Raw genomic sequence first — 16751 nt, forward strand, 5'->3', positions numbered from 1 at the left:
CCACTGTGTGTAGTTCTTAAACAGGAACTATTCTTTAGGTAAATGTCAGTCTTCTCACATATACCACATAATCTGCTAAGAAAGCAAGTGTTTTGAAATTAGGGATTTCACGCTATTAATGAAGAATTCCAACTGGAGTGATTAAAAGTTTTCTGTCTGCTCAAGAGCCTTTGCAGACTTTACTTCACACCAAAATTACCTGTGTGACTTAAAACCTCAGAGCTAAAATATCAGGCACTTCTTGGTGGTAACTGGAAGTATCTTAAGTCATTTCTCTACTGGGAAGGTGAGGATAGTTTTACCAGCTCTGATTCCAGTGTAAATGGTGAAAGGCAATAAAGTACGGTTAAAGGAACTGGATTCAGTGATGACAGTTATAAAAGGAAAGCTGTAAATTGGAACAACAGGACATCGAACATAATGTGAATTCAACAGCTTTGCTACCAACCAGACAGAAGAAATCACCTTTACTGTGCTTCATTTCAAAGGAGATAAATCCACAAAAATGAGGTACCTCATTAGAAGAGAGGTAGCTGAAACTCTTCACAGATTACATGGTTGTAGGTGACAGCGTAATGTCAAAGCAAACACAGGCCATCTATGCCAAAAAGAGTTAAAAAAAAATCTAAAAGGAAGCAAAATGAACTGGACCAGACAAGTTATTTAACTTAATTGTCATTTGAAAATCAAGTTACATCCACATAGGGAAGATACAGAGAAAGACACAGAAAGGATTATCAACTTTGACAAGATACAAATAGCTTGAGAAACACCTTGCAAAAAACCTACCAAGACTAATAAAAACTAATTAAAAGAAAAAATAGGTATACAGTGGCTTTTCTGTTAAAATAAAAATCCACAACTCTTCAGCTCAGGAAAGATAGCAGAGGTCTAGAAAAATCTAGAGTGGTGTGAAGACTGATGAGGTGTCAACCGTTCACCACTTCTGACAGAAGAAGCAGGAGGGTCTGATGAAAACAATACATGGCAGGTTGTGAAGCAGCAAAGGGAGAGACTTCTTAACCATGCGTTGTTGAAGCCAGCACAGCCTGCTGTGAGCGCTGGGAGTTTGTGTGGAAAATTTACAAATACCCAACTATACCAAGACATGCAAAGCCTGCAGGAAGTATCAAAGCACTCTTGAGTTGTAAATGAGGATAATCTGGGAATTGTATCCCTACATACTTTATCCTGCTTCATGCTCTTCCTCAGATGTTTATGACCAGTTGCTGCTAACAGAAAATAAAGGGCTAGACAAATCTTGGTGTGACCCAGTGTGACGGTTTGTTGTTCATTTTTTGTGGCTATGTAGTTTTAGATGTTCCCAACAAACTCTAATGTAGCTACAAAAGGAAGCACTGGCCACTTGTGATTAAATTGTGACTAAGTTTAGTTGACTAGATCTCCTTGCCTTGTTCACCTGTATGTTGAGGTTTGGTGGCTTGCTCAATACAAGTAGACAAGATTAATTACACGTTTAGCTAAATATTTTCAAATTTTCTAGACAGTCTGACCTTAATGATCTAGATCAAAAGGCATCCTTAGTCCTGGTGAGACCTGGCACAACACAGCCAACGGTGGACTTCAGTTGCCTCTTTGACTATGTGCCCACAGCATTGCGAAGCCGACAGCATAGGTCATGTTAAACAGGCAAAATTAATAGATCATAGGAGTTGGCTAAATCCAACAAAACTGCTGGCATCTGCTACTCCTCCCAAACCCGTCTGAAAAAGACCTTTTAAGAGTAAGATAGTGAGAATTACAGAATAATTGACCCCCACCAAGGTAAAAAGCATACTGATCCTGCCATTTTAATTTCATCTTTATCCTGTTAATTCATCAGTTAAACTAAACCAGCATCTTGAAAATTAACCTAAATTCTGGTTCTTAAGTTGCTTGGTTTTTTTTATGGATTGGAAATAAAGTATAGCAATAAGAGCGCTAAAAAGTCAATAATACTTTCAAGAAAACCACACTCATTACTCACTACTATGACAACTACACTACTGGGTCTCTAATTACTAGTAAAGACAGGAGAACAGAAACCCCTGTAAGATACAAAGTCAGGGCAGCATGGCTAACACAGCTGGCTGTGCCAAGTACAGGAGTTCTCCTCTAGAAACAAATGACTGCAGAGAGACTGCAGGACTTGTTAGGAAATAAAATTCCAGTAAGATTAGTTAATTTTTCCTTCTCTGTTCTCTGAACTTGAGACGGTATATTTTTTAGGTCCTCTTCTCACCACGCAGACTGCACTGTCAGAACAGAAGAGCTGTAGGGTAAGCACACATTGCCCGTATTGCTGATTACAGCAGAACCAGAAATTTTAATTCTTTTTTCCAGACATACTGCAGAGTGCTGAACTTCTGGGCTATAACTTAAATTTTCTAGAGGCCAAAGCAGTTCACCTTTGCTGGTTCCTCTGAACTGCTAACAGCATTAAAAAACAAACAAAAAAAATCCTTAAAATAATGACTACGCAAATTTGTAGGTGGGGATGGGATGGGTCGCTTTGTTTTTTGAAGTTTAAGACATGCAAATTAACGTACATAAAAGAAGGAAGGGAGTTTAGTAACTTCCTTGGACACCTCAAGTTTTCCAGCCTAAAATGATTACATCTCTGTAATAATAACTTCAAATACAGGCAAGTTCTCCCTTGATACTGAGCTGCTGAGGGAAAAGCTCTTGACTGAATGCTGTAGTATTTTGTGCTCAGAAGCAGATCTGCACATAAAAATGCATATACTTTTAAAAATAAGGAATAACACGTTTTGAACAGCAAGTATTTTGAAAAAAAAATTGTACTCTACGTGTACTCTTTGATGACACAGCAAGTATTTTAAAACTCCAGCTACACATGAAATAAAATAAATCTGTGCTTAGGGCAGTTACCCCAATTCCATTAGAATATCTGCAGTGTAACTATTCTAAACAAACTAGCCAACGCAGTTATTTAGGAAAGGATAATTTTATTTGTCCTATCATCATTATTTTAAGCAGTCATAAACTAAATCACACAAAAATCTTAGTAAATGTAATAAGCACTTAGGTTCTCTTCACATACTTTCACCAAAAAACATAGCCCCAAGTAAAGGTTGAACAAATTTAATATGCTCTATTCATGTCATAATCTTCAGATATAAATTAAACCAAGCAGTTGGTATGCATGGCTATTTAAACGTGAATGTCCATTTACACAAGCAAGCAGGAGTGTATTCTGGAATTGGAACGCACACAGTTTGCACGCTAAAACCTACCAACCATCCCGAAGCCTTGATGGGGCAAGGGCTGGGGTAGTCATCTTCATTTTTTCTCTGGAGGTTCATGTTTTACCCAATCTTCAAAGCCACCAGCATATTGCTGAACACTGAAAACATGCAGAAGATACAATGTTAAGAAGGACTCTTCTTGAAAAAGGTATCTAAGAGGACATGGCAAAAAAACCCCAAACTAAAATGGAAAAAAAAAAAAAATCAGAGGAAAAACATACAGAAATTCTCTGTAATCAAATACACTTGTACCTAGCTTCAATGAGACAGATCAACATTCCTTGTACTCTAACGCTGCCTGCTTCCATGCAGTGTGTTCTGTAGCTCTTCTCTTCCAAATGACACAATGCTGGAGATCAAACATCAACCAAGTAGTAGCAGCTGGACCAATGAAACAGTTTGCCACTTCTTTTTTTTCTTTTTTAAAAGAGAGAACAGACTCACTGTGGTGGGAGATTTACATGTTATTATACTTCATGTGTTGTCAAATAAATGCAGCACACTGATCTTTACTTCCTTGCAAACCTACATGCTCTATAGATCTGACATAAGCCTGCACAGAACTAAACTCTGGAAAACAAAAACCCACCATGTAAAACAATACTGACTCCTTCAATTAGGCAGCAGGAAAAACAGGTAATGGAGGATATTTTGCACTTATTAAAACAATGTATTTATAAAACAGGAACATGCTTCCATACTTTTGACTAGAATTTGCAGGGATCTTCCATTTCATGAAATGCAGCTCAGCAAGAACACGAGCAACCAACCAATTTTTTAAATTCTATCTGCAGTCTTCAAGCCAGCGAGGCACCTTCTGTCACAGGTGTAACAATTCTGCCAACCAAATGCTGGTTTTGCTCTCGCTCTATCAATCTCACTGTCTTTTTAGCTATTGGCTTCACTGCTTTACTCATGGCAAACAATCCATTGCTTTACTGGAAGCGAAGGCGTACTTTGTCAACAGTGAACTGTACAGGTGGAACTGCAATTTAACAAAGGGTGCGGTCTCCTAAACTAATTTAAGATTGTACTTTTACCAAGGTGAGCAATTCTCCACCCTTCCAACCATCCTACATCTCAGGACTAGTGCTGATGAAGCTGTATAAGGAAGCAATGTCTTGGTGAGGGAGCCCTAAGAGGCAAAAGGACCCCTGTGTGGCAGCACGGTCTTGCAGCAGATTCTATCACCGGCAGCACATGCGCAGAGCTGCTGAAGGGTTGTTTCACAGGGCAATATACCTCACTTTGCTGGAACACCCAAGGTTCAGTGGCAGCAAGAGGAGTTGCCTAACTCAAATACCAGTCGCTTTGTTCACATTCCACATCTAAATTTTTACCCTGGCCCATAAGAAGCGAGTAAGACTTCCACTTCACAGGGAGAGGCCACCCTTACACACAGAAGCTTACCTGCTGAAACCCAAGGACATGGCGAAACTGAGTGCTTGTCTACTTCTCTTCCCTGCCAAGCAGGAGAAAACCACAGGGTCCGACTTGGCTGGCATCTTTTGACTGTACTTCTCCTCGAACTCCGTTGGGTCCATTTGCAGAGCTTCCACTAATTCACCCACTGGGAAATACCGAAAGAAAAAAAAAAAAAGAGAAAAGTTTCATTTATTCACCAGGCTTACGCTGTAAGGCTTCCAATTCCTAAGAAGTTTAGCCTCACACCACACTAGCAGCCCTCTAGCACAGCTCCTCTTCGCTCAGTCCCTGCCACTTCTGCTCACAGGCATGGCCATCAAGCACAGGGGAACACCTCGACTTACGGGGTATGTTGACGGATGCTGGGATTTTTCCAAACTTGTCGATCTCCCACCTCTCCCGCACATCTACGTGGAGGACCTTGGTCTTCTTTAAGTCTTTGAGCTCCTGGTAGGAAAGGCTCGGCACCTCGCCGGCGCAGAGGCTGCGGCTCGGACCTGCCAGAGAGGAGCAGCCCGTAAGCCCACAGCCGGCTCCCGGCCCCTCGGGGACGGCCATCGTCTCCGAGAACGTCTAACGTAACACTAGGCTGCCCCCGGGCGCCGGCAAACCGGACCCCGCCCGCCCTCGGAGAGACCCAGCCGCCACTCCGCCGTCCCCGCCTCACCGGCCGCTGCCGGCCGCCACCATCCGCCGCCGCTGCCGGCCACCCGCAGGGCCTGCGCCGCCCACCGCCAGCCCCGGATCCCGGACGCCATCAGCCCGCCTCGGAAGATGGCGCCCGGCGCGGCCCTCCCTGCCGCCGGCGGGGGAGGAGACGGGACACCGGCGGCACCGCCTTCTCCTCAGGCCTCAGTCCGGCGCAGGGGTTCAGGGAGCACCGCAGCGCTAGTCGACGCTGGGTTAAAAACAATTAAAACCTTTTTTTTTTTCTTTTCCTGTTCTTCCCCTTGTGACTCCAGAGTAATTCCAAAACCTGAGGAGAAAAGGTGGTTTTAGCACTGGCCTGCACCGCTTCCACCCTCCCTGCTGTCCCCTCACAGCTGCAGGAGTCCCAGGGCAAGAACCGCATCCCCGGATTCCATATGCTTTGGGTTTGGAGGTTCTCGGTCTTCCAGCCCTCAGGACCGATGGCCAAGACATGTTTTAATGTCTTAATGTTAGAAATGAGGGTTCCTCCATCCAATGCGTCCTAAACCAGTACTCTGTATTTACCACGTATAAATACATAACCATACCAGTGGTTCCAGCCTTTAAAGGCAGGCCTGCTGGATCTTTTCCCTCCTTCATAAAAGATGTGTTTTGAGGAGTACGCTGTCTAATCTTTGCTAATGAGAGTTCTCAAAACAAGAACAAAATATTTCTCAGTACTGTAAAGTGTGACAAATTGAACCTGGCACACGTAACTGGTTCACTAGCTGCCCTTCTGCCAGCCTCTCCATATGGCCTCCTTGACAGGCATTTGCGGATTGTCTCTTTGAAGCAGTATATCTATCTGTATATATATATGAGTCGAAGTTTTATGCGTTTTCCATTTTCAACAAGGTATGGGTAGAATACACTACTTCTGCAAATTCTCTTTTGAAGTATAATTTACTGTATATTTCCCCTGTAGTAAAATAACAACCATGGTTACTCTCCATTTATTGCGTATATTGCTATAAGGACCATAAAGCATGTGATGTGGACCATCGCACATGCACATTCACATCAAATTGCATTTTTATAAATTAATTTATGGTTTTAATTTGACCCTGGATCACACACACAAAGAGTGAACACACTAGCTTCCTTGCAGAAATAGGAATGACCCACTAGCCATCTCGTGAAAGACTGAGAGGCTGAAGTCAGAGGAGATGAAACTAGGCAAACTCCCCCGGTCAGTGAAAGAGTGGGAAGCAGCACATTCAGTTCCCCTCTCACCTTCATGGCACTGTCATCCAGCATTCGCTCAACCCCTCCTCAGCAGCTTTTTTCATTTCACCTCTTGGAACTCTCTCCATTTCACCTCTTCTTCAGTCCACTCTTTCTCCATTTCTGCACAGCCTCCCACACTCATCCCCACTGGCGTCATTTCCCAGCTGATTACCCAGCTGCATTTACCCTCTTCTTTATCCTCATCTTCTCATTTGACTGAAGCCTTCATTGATTGAAGATATGGTTCACAGACCTAGCCCTTCATCAAGCCTTACTGCCTTTCTAATTTTTTTGTTACCACATCTTTTTTCTATCATCTGGGGTTTTTTTTCCCCACAAACTTTTCAGCATTCCCATAGTATTCTTCACCATGCTTTATTATTTGCTTTTGGCCTTCTCTGCTTTCTCTTTTCCTTCTTTCATAAGTCTGATTGCTGATGCTCTTCATGTTTCTTTCTTATTTGCCTTTGACCCTTCATTTTCTCCCACTACCAAACCCCAGACATGATTCAACCACAATATTGACTTTCTTTGGCTCTGCTTTTGCATTGTTAAGTGCTTCTGGAGGAAAGCTGTGGACCTGGCTGACTTCTGTGACAAATCTGTTTTCCTAACATGCAACTTGAATTTATATGCCATTTTTCCCCAACACAGTGGGAACCTATGCATAAAGCCTGCTGTCCTCACTCTCTGCACACAATTCAAATAATTTCCTTTGCGAAACATCTTCTCACCTCACCTTCTCCATCTCCTTTGTTTGCCTTCCCCTTCTGCCAGCACCCCAATGTTCTATCGTAGAATCATAGAATGGTTTGGGTTGGAAGTGACCTTAAAAATCATCTAGTTCCACCCCCTGTGACCGACAGAGACTTCTTCCACTAGACTAGGATGCTCAAAGTACTCCACTTGCTTTTTTTTCCTTTCCCTTATCCACCAATATTTCACCTCAAAACACCACAGTGAGTGATCACACAGAGCTACAGGGCTCTGACCAACTCCCTATATGAATATCTAGCAGGAAGCAATGAGTCTCCTATATTTAGCATAAAAGCAGATGTCCTCTTCCAGATATTTCTGCTCTCCTCTCTGTACTAAATGAACGTATTCCCCGTCACATCCCACTATCCCCCTTTCGCACATCGTCACTTTTCCTTCCTTCCCTTTAACCTTTTAATCTAGTTATTGCTCTTGCAGTGCAGTAATTCCCTAACGTCTCCTGTGCGGAGAAGGAAGGGCCTACTTCTTGATCCAATTTGTTTCAGGTTGTTGTCCCATATTCCTTCTCCCTTTTCCATACAGACTCCATGAACACAGCATTCACAACCCATGTCTGGGGCTCCTCTGTTACATGGCCTGCAGTATGCCCGCACGTCTTTGGGCTCAGTTGTCCCCACTGCCACTGAAGGGCCTAAAGAATTCCTCCTACCTAAATCAAATCCCGCTTAATCTGTCAACCTCTTTCGACAATAGTCTTCTTGGCATCTTGTCTTTGCTTGGTCCGATGACTTCTGCATGCTTCCCTAACCATTCTTTCAGCCTGTTTGATTCTTTCAGATCCACTACAAGTTTTCCATCCTTGTATTTTTGAGGGATGCCACAGCAGCTTCACCTTTCCCCCCTTTTTTTCTCTATGCCTTATCACTGGATAATCTCATTCCAATACAACTGCTGTCTCTCAGTCCTTAATTCAGATTTGCCTTCTGTCCAGATAAAGCCCCCTTTGCTGCCTTGCCACAGGCCGAGTTTAATCTCAGTCCCAGCCTCTACTATCTCCTCCCTCGCGTGCTGGTCACTGGTGACTCTGCCGGTCCCTCCGCTGGGACGTGCACCGTTGATTTGCCATCTCCCTCCGGTCCCTCCTTGAAAATCTGCACAGACTCTTCTGCGTCCCCTCTGGGCAGGGGTATCCCCACACCCTTGGGCACAGGCAAACCTGTTCCCTTGCTCCCTGCAGACACAAATCCAGTCCGGCACCTCTGGGCCTTCCAGCAAGGCCCCGCCAAACCCAGCTGCGAAGGGACCCCCATGGTGCCTCCCTCCTCTTTCCCGTGAGTTTCTCAGCTGCCCCGCAGCCGGACCTGCCGCTACCTGTTGCCTCTCAGCGGGCCCCGCTTCCCTCCGTCCCTCCCTCCCTCCCGCCCAGCCGGCAGCCCCGCTCCCCCGCCGCCTTTCCTACCCAGCAGACCCCCCCGATCCCACCCGCACCCCCCCTGCCGAGCTCGTACGGCGTCGGGGGCAGCCGGCCCGCCGCCCCGGGAAGCCGCCCGGGCCGAGGCTGTCTCCGGGGCGGGGAAGCGGAGCGGGGAGGCCGGGGGCGGGCCGCGCCGGGCGGAGCGGAGCGGCTCTGGCTGCGGCCCAGCTTCCTCCGCCGCTTCCTGCCGCCGCCGCCGCGCCAGCCTGCCTGCCGCGCGCTGCTCTGTGAGTGCGGGGCGCCCGGGGCGGGGAGGGGGGGGAGCCCGCCGGACTTGCCCGGGGGCGCGCCGTGCCCGCGGCGGGCTCTTCCTAGCCGAGCCGGGGGGACCGCGGAGCCTCGGCGCGGCGGCCGCGGCTGGAGGGCCGAGCCGGGCAGGGCCGAGCCGGGCCGGGCCGCCCCGCCATGGCGGCGTCCGGGCCCGCGGCGGAGCCGCGCAGGTGGGGCCGGGCTGGGCGCGGGGAGGGGGGCGAACTTGTGCCGGGCTGGGTGACCGGGAGTGGGGGGGTACTACGCCGCCGTGGCCCCGGGCCGGGCCGGGCCGGGCGTCCTCCCCGGGGCAGTCCTGCCCGGTGTTTTGAACTGGTGTCCCAGTACGGCTCGGCGCGGGCTCGTTTTGTGTGCTGGTGCCGTCCGGAATAATGTGACCCTGCCGTGGCATGACAAACAGCCGCAGCGGGCCGTCTCCGTGACCTGCAGTCAGTTTCTCGGTCTGTGAAATTAGAGAGCGTCGGCAGCATCGCCTTCGGTCGGGTTTAAACATAAGCTCCGTTCACTTCGCATTAGGCAAAGCGCGGTTACGGAGTGGTGTGGCGGCTCCGCGCGGCGAGGCCGCCGTGGTTATTTCTGACAGCTGGGCATATGCCGGCCTGGTGATGCCACCGCCGTCCCGCTGCCGCCGCGGCCTGGCTGGGCCAAGGCACGCTGCCGGCTCCCCGCGCCGAGTGTTTCCGCAGGCGGCGCGTGTGACCGCAGCGCTGGTGCTCCGCGACCTGAAAGCTTGGTTTTCAGCGAATGCAGATGGGTACGTACGTGCCTGGTGATGAGATGACAGCCTGGTGACAGTCCTCTCCGGTGATGTCCTTTCCAGACACGGCGTTTTAGACCCATAACTGCAACTCTGCACGTTGTATTTGAGTTAATGTGTTGATTTTCGGATTCCCAGGTTTCTTTTAGAACTTCATTCGGTCTTTTGCTGTTGATGTCCTTTAGGACTTCATCCTACAGCTCTTGCTATAGATATGTCGCTACTCTCATGGTTAAACAGGGTTACGCGCAACAGCATATTAAACACAGATGCGCAAGAATAAAGAAAGACATCAAGAACATGGAAGTGGATGGCAATTACTCCAGGTGTAGCACTATGTTCTTGTTATGCATCGTCTTTAGCTTCAAGTATTTACCAATCCCATTAAATAATCCTCCCATACAACCACATAAAGCAGAGTCATGTTTAAAGGATTCTTTGCACCCTCATTTTCCAGCTTTTTAAATGGAAGTGTAGTAGTGGTGCGAGCATGTGCCAGATTGATAGCAGAACATGCCTTTGTGAAATTGCTCTGCAGTTTACTATGGTTGTAAATATTTTGTCAGATTTCTTCATGAAATATTGAAGAACTGGTGCTCTGTAGTTTGTTTCTGTGAGATTCACAGAAGTGCAGCTCGCGTCTCACGGGTTCCGCTGTGAGCATCAATCGTAGATCAAGGACAAGTTGTTCCACTTTAGACGTGTCATCAAAACAAACTGGGGCAATTTGCGTGGAGGAAGAAAATGGAATAAATTTTTTTTCCCCTCAGCGTCAAGACTTTGACTTTCAAAGAGCTCAGACTAGTTTTCTGTAGTCATTTACGATTTTATCTGCTTTACCCCTATTAATTAGCTGACTCCCACAACACCCTTCCAGAGCAGATGGGAAGTTATGCGTAGCCGTTGTGTCTTCCTTCATCTTCTCTGACTCAGCCCTTTAGGCAGGGCTACAGCGTGAGTCTCGGCCTAACGTATTATCTTGTGTGGGCTTCACCCTGGTATCTCACACACTGTGCTGCAACCACAGTTCCTTTTCATTACTTGCTATTAATTTACAGTTTCTTCTTCTTCCCCCTCCGCTTTTTTTTTTAGACTTCACAGAACTAACGTTTCTCTGAACTTCATCCTGTGCTCATATTGGGCTTCATTTTCTCTTCTGACATCTTGAACCACTTTTTTTCCCAGTTTTTGTCTGCATGGTTATCCTGCCAAGATTCTGTAAGTTCACGGGTTATTCTCCAGCTGTTTCCGTTGTTACATCCTCAGATTTTCTGTGGTGATGGCACCATTACATCAGTGTTCGTATCACGTGAGTGCATAGTCTGTCAGCTCAGTGATCTGACTGCCTTTTCACGTACAAAATTTTCACTTGTGGGCCAACATCCTGAGTTATAAGTCATGTCTCTTTTTATGGTACTTATGTGTTTTGCTTTTTAAAGTGTGAATTTGAAGGAAAATCCGTGTTAGACCAGGAATGCATCCACCCAGATGTTTTTGCCTTTTGGTGTGTTCGTATTTTTTTTTAAATACATTTAAGTTGGATTAGAGAACCTAAGCAAAAGTTGGAATTTTCTTTATGAGTTTGGATATTGACAGGTATCCCTGAAGTTTTCCATAAGACACTAGCAAAACCTTTGCTATAAGATACTAGCAAAAATACATCCTCAAAATACTACTCCTTTTGCCCACTTAATCCTTTAATTTAGTCATAAGCCCAGTAACAGGGTCTTTTTATTCTTGTTTCTGGACACGTCTGGTTTATGTTCATCCTTAGAAATAAGTTTTCTGTGGCAAGTGGGTTTCAGTAGGAAATTTGAGGGGGATTGTGCAGGATGCAAATGTGAATGTTGACAGACCGTGTTTAGCATGGGCAGCTGGATAAAAGGGATTACTAAAAGTGAGAAATGCTATGGGTGGGATTTTGTTGTATCTGGTGGTCTGAAGGCTCTGTCTCACTTCTTGCTCAAAGAGTACCTCAGTGTCTCACCCTTTTAGGACTGTAATAGAATGTCAGGATTGGCGTTTGAGCTCCAGTGACGGTGTAGGATGTGTGATGTGCCTTTGGGCTAGGAAATCTTGGAGATGACACTTTCAGAATTTCAGATGACATTTTCCAGGGGAAGAAGTGTTGCTGCCACTACCAGTCATCAGTTCTGGTCCTTTTACTGCTCTAGCAGGCAGTGGGGGCTTGTTTGCCGCAAAGGTTTTGGTGGCTGTCAGAGCGCTGAGCCTCCTGGCCTGCTGATGGGTGACACTGCCCGGTTGCTAACTGTGATGGATGTGGTTCTTGCTGTGATTGGGTGACATTTGATCTAGCAGCGAGCAAGCCAAAATGCCACAGGTAACGCTCCAAAATATATAAAATTGCAGTTTACATCAAAACATGTAGCAATTCTGCAGAGGATCTGGCATTACTGAGCTGTGCGAGGCTCTGCTTTTTTGTACTCTTGCAGTTATGTGGAAGCTCATAAAGCCCCTTTACAAATGTGCTATGGAGCATCTTGGCCTTTGGACTTAATCTGCACGTCTGCGCTGTTCCTCAGCCCCTTGCTTTGGTGGTGGGCTGCTGTTGACAGACGGACAGTTCTGTTAAGTTACATGAAAGTGCTAATTTTTGAAATGCTGTGTTCAGTGCGCTATGCCTTTTCAGTGTGGTGCAGTTTTGTGTTTTTTTCCCATTAGCAACATAAAATCATATCATTTTAATTGGAGAGTTTGACTACAAGTGCTGAGGTGGTTGGTATTTAGGATACCTCAGATGAATTGAGGGATTGAGGTAAATGTGATTGCCCCAGCTCTTTGAATTCAGGTGCTCACTGATGGAATAATTAACAGTGCTGGTTTTGCAGTTAATGGCCAGTCCTACTGGGAGAGTCTTATTGGAATCCAAAATAGTACCTGGAGACTATCTGTAGACTCACTTAGCTATATGTCATAGGGTAAGCATGCTTAGATGAGCTGGTGGTTATTATACCGTTTGTATCTTGTTGTTTGCATTTTAGTAATGCAAGTGTAACCCTCCTAGTTAATCAAGAATCAGGAAAAATATTGTGGTAGGTATTACACAGATAAGAACAAAAAATGTGGCACTTGCCTGAAAGATCTGGCACCCTAATTATAAGATGAGAGAAAAAGTGGATCTTGGCAGGTGGAAGCAGTGGTATGGTAGATGGTAGTAGTCAGGACAGCAGGGTATTTCTCTAACATACTGATGATCTGGTTTGGGTTTCATAGAATCATATCAGAGAATACCAGGTTGGAAGGGACCTGAAGGATCATCTGGTCCAACCTTTCCCGACAAGAGCACGGTCTAGACAAGATGGCCCAGCACCCTGTCCAGCCGAATCTTAAAATTGTCCAATGATAGGTTTCTTATAAGCACCATAGTGAAGGTACAGCATGGGAAAACTCACTAAGGTGGCACATTTCAAAATTTAGCAAGTGAGCTGTGGACGTTGTAGGAGGAGGGACTCAACCTCTAAGCAAACGAGTGTGAGATGGTAAGACGAGAATAGGTTTTTGGGAGTCTAGACAGTGAAGACATAGTTCGCTTCTCCGCCTCTCCTGCATAAAGATGCTGTGAAGAGGAACAACCTCTTTGGTTTTGGTTTGGGTTTTTTGGTTGGTTGGTTGGTTTTTTTCCCCAAAGGAAAAGTGAGTTGTAGTTCACACTAGCCTTGTATCTTTTATTGGTCCTAACTCTGCTGAGTTACAGTAAAATATAAAACTTTAAAAAAATAACAATTACTTATTTTAGAAATTATATCCATCTCTTTTTACTTTCTAATTTTATACTTTATGAAGAGGGTGCATTTCTAAAGATAGAAATATTAATGCTGTTACATACAGACTATTTCAGGCATGCCTTACATTTAAATAGTCTAGGCATACCTTGGATTTAACATAACAAATTTAGCACATTGATTCTTGGCACTTTGACAAATTTAAAGCTTTTAAAATTAGATAGGCAGATCATTCTGCTGCTTTTGAAGTGGTTTGATCTTTCTAGAAAGGTGGAAATGAGCAGTTGTAGCGAGGAGCTTTTGATCTTAATCAGGTTTTTGTAGGCAGACTCCCATTGGGAGTCTTTTAAGAAGTAAAAAGTAAGCAGAGAATAGAAAGTGATGGTGATTACACTTCAAACTCTTGTATGCTGAGCTAAAAAAAATATGAATGTGTTTGGCAAGGACTACTTCTTAGTTTTGTATGAAATTATTGTTTATAAGGAAGACAATTAGCTTTTTCTATTTTTAGTTTTTTCCCCGTGAAACTGCATGATTTTTGCTTAAGGTTTGTACTGTGAGCCAAATAGAGATCAGGCTGGAGCTAACATACCCTCTGAACTCAGCTTCTTCTATTGCAAAATCTTTTTTTTGTTTAATTTGTCAGGTTCATTAGTCAAACGTCATTTGCAGTGTGACTTGATTTTGTGCATATGAAGTGAGAAACTTACCATATTTGGTTTTCCTTCAGAAAAAGAAACTTCCAAGCAAGGATGTGTAGAGACTTCTTTCTGCTTGTGCATTCAGAGGGAGAGTCTGTCTCCTTTAGGAGACTCCACAGCTGATGGCTGTAGCCACAAATTACTCACTGAATGTATTTAAAAAATGGGAGAATGGGTTGAAAAGAGGCAAATCATGGGAAAATTGCAAAGGTTTTTAATTTTCATTGTGTTAAGTTCATTTTGTGTAAATTGCTCATTTCTTCTCCGCCTGCTTGTCCTGAATGGCTTGTGCCTATGGTCAACAGAAACGTACAGAATTTCTCTCTTCCCTTTTTTTCTTAGCTGTATTTTATGCTCTGTATTTTTGTATCTTGGGGCTTTTTGTTCAGGGTTTTCATTCCAATAAAATCTTGATCTTCTATTTCCCATAAACTGAAATATTTCCGAGAAGTAATTTCTGAAGCACCTTAGATTTCTTCCTTGTTTATCTCAATTAAATATAATAATCAAATTCCTGGTGTAAACATTTTGATTTTGAAGTGTTGATCATGTTTTTAATTGTTAAATGAAATCTTTTACTTGTAGTGTTTTCTGTCCCCAAATATACTGGAGAAGTAGTAGATAGTACTGCATATATAATGTGCTACTTGCATTGCAGATGCTTGCTGAGTGGCTCTTTGCTCTTACCCTTTCATATCACTTAAATGCTTTTCAAAATTAGGCACAAGCCTCGGCTGGCTAGGTCCTTGATAGTCTGTGGCTTTTCCAAGAGCTCACAGGTCAGTAAACATTGTCTGATGGATGCCTGTCTATATGTGTGTTCATGAAAACTGATTAACCTAATGGTCCGTGTTATCTTTTGTTCTGCCTGCTCTTACTGAAAGAAGACTGAAAAGTCTCCGGGTTGCTCGGTGGGTTCCCAAACCTGCAGCGTGAACACCGGCTCCTTATGCCAGCGTGCATTTCTAATGCTGTGTTGATTATGTTGGGCTAGAAATGCCACGTTTTCAGTCATTGCAGGTACCAGCTGACACTCTGTCTTTTCCATGTGTCCTGAGGGACCCTCTAGAGCGGGTTGAGTGGTGGGCTGTGCGTGCCCCGATCCGGATTGTATCGCTTGGATTATGGGCCACAGGATTTCACAGGTGGTAAAGACTTGATTATAGTTCAGCTAGTCAGGCCCATAATTGTTCTTTCATGAAGTTATCTGAGCTCTCAAAATGTACTGATATGAACATGACTTTCATTTGGGTGAAATCTATGGTTTGGACAGTCTTACATAATCTGTCCAAAGAGATAAGAATTGTTATGCTGAAATGAACTCGTAAATCGCTTATGTCAATGTTGAGTAACCTAAACACAACTACATTCCTTTAGGGAGGACATTTTTGCTGTCTTTGCTATTGACTCTTTACATAATTTAGTGTAAAATCATGAGTTTTCTAACAGCAGCTGTGTTGGCCTTACTGTTTGATGAATGTCTCAATGAATCTTGTGCTCAGTTAAGTGGCAGTGCGACAAGTGGTGATGGGTTGTTTTACATGAAGCTTAGATGTATATGATAAGGTGCCAAGTTGAAGTTGTTTGGGTCTGAAGCACCTTCTCCTGTCCTAGGGATGCCGTGATGCATGGCTGTTGATGTACATTAGGCACACTAACATTTGTTGAATATAAATAGTCAAGAGCTGGAATACTCAGATCTTTCTTACTGTATGAACATAAATTGTGAACCTAGAAGATCAGCAAAGCTGAATTCAGTGGCATTCTTCACTTGCACATCTAAGCATTTGAAGCTTCATACACTTAAGTACAGGAAATTTTGAAATCTATAATTTAAGAACATCGTGGTATAGAATATAAACTGATTGCTATGTAAATGTAGCGTTCTGAAAAAAATGAAGTGCATTTTGAAAAGTGGAGGAGACATGAAGCCATTGATGCAAAGAAGCAGAGACCAAAGGTTTCTTTCATACTCTACAGAAATTTTACTTGTCCAAAGGAAATTTCTAGTCCATAAGTTCATGCAGAAAACCTCCAGCGCTAGCAGTATGCGTGACAGATGCAGAGATGTGTCCAGATCTATAGGAACCTGGAGCAGGAGCTCTGAGGTACCGATTGCCTGCTTCACTTTAGTGAGGGCTGTTCAGAAACCAGTGACGGTGGTGTTGTGCTATCGATACTGATGACTGTTCTGCTGGTTGGCTTAATGGATAAGAAAGGAGAGGGAATACTGGGTTCAATATACAGGTCAGTTCCCGTGTCTCTCAGAGCTTCAGTAAAGGTCTAAATGGATATACGAAGAAGATTTAAAAACTTAGGTAGACAAAGTTTTTAAACTTTGGCAAACTTATCTACTCGATTGGTAGCAAGAAAATATCTTTTGCTGTCCCCAGATGCGGGGCATTTTAGAAGTTTCCTATACATGAACGAGGTTGCACAGTTAAAAATGGTACTGGTGGCTCAGGTGATATTATTAAC

General features: G+C 44.4%; 2 protein-coding genes across 10 annotated transcripts in view; one reads left to right on the forward strand and one right to left on the reverse strand.

Moving 5' to 3' along the window:
* Positions 1–130: 130 nt before the first annotated feature.
* Positions 131–5510, reverse strand: TSTD3 (thiosulfate sulfurtransferase like domain containing 3). 4 transcript variants are annotated; one of them, XM_054197292.1, is made up of 5 exons: positions 5362–5510; positions 5039–5191; positions 4680–4839; positions 3258–3367; positions 131–598 (listed from the first exon to the last, which is right to left on the reverse strand). In XM_054197292.1, exons 1-4 carry the CDS (start codon positions 5450–5452, stop codon positions 3304–3306), a joined length of 468 nt encoding a protein of 155 aa, XP_054053267.1. In that variant the 5' UTR covers positions 5453–5510; the 3' UTR covers positions 131–598; positions 3258–3303. The 4 variants fall into 4 exon arrangements, with proteins under 4 accessions (XP_054053267.1, XP_054053268.1, XP_054053266.1 ...); XM_054197293.1 differs by lacking the exon at positions 131–598 and adding an exon at positions 3522–3618 and having other exon boundaries at positions 605–3367; XM_054197291.1 differs by lacking the exon at positions 131–598 and having other exon boundaries at positions 605–3367.
* Positions 5511–8874: 3364 nt separating this feature from the next.
* The window catches only part of USP45 (ubiquitin specific peptidase 45), a 56757-nt gene continuing 48880 nt past the window's right edge, over positions 8875–16751 (forward strand). For 3 of the 6 annotated variants that reach the window (XM_054197286.1, XM_054197285.1, XM_054197288.1), the window contains exon 1: positions 8875–9029. The gene's annotated coding sequence lies outside the window, so the exon portion shown is untranslated. The remainder of the gene's footprint in view (positions 9030–16751) is intronic. The other 3 variants (XM_054197282.1, XM_054197283.1, XM_054197287.1) reach the window with 1 other exon arrangement.

Source organism: Rissa tridactyla, chromosome 3, assembly GCF_028500815.1.
Source record: "Rissa tridactyla isolate bRisTri1 chromosome 3, bRisTri1.patW.cur.20221130, whole genome shotgun sequence".
In the NCBI taxonomy this organism is placed as follows: domain Eukaryota; kingdom Metazoa; phylum Chordata; class Aves; order Charadriiformes; family Laridae; genus Rissa; species Rissa tridactyla.

What these genes read in the sequence shown, in the direction of transcription:
- TSTD3 (XM_054197292.1), bottom strand. Translation starts at nt 5,452, where the DNA reads ATGGCGTCCGGGATCCGGGGCTGGCGGTGGGCGGCGCAGGCCCTGCGG. An exon ending in AGCATCCGTCAACATACCCC is followed by an intron (nt 4,840 to 5,038) that starts GTAAGTCGAGGT and finishes GGTATTTCCCAG; the next exon opens with TGGGTGAATTAGTGGAAGCT. An exon ending in ATGTCCTTGGGTTTCAGCAG is followed by an intron (nt 3,368 to 4,679) that starts GTAAGCTTCTGT and finishes GCATGTTTTCAG; the next exon opens with TGTTCAGCAATATGCTGGTG.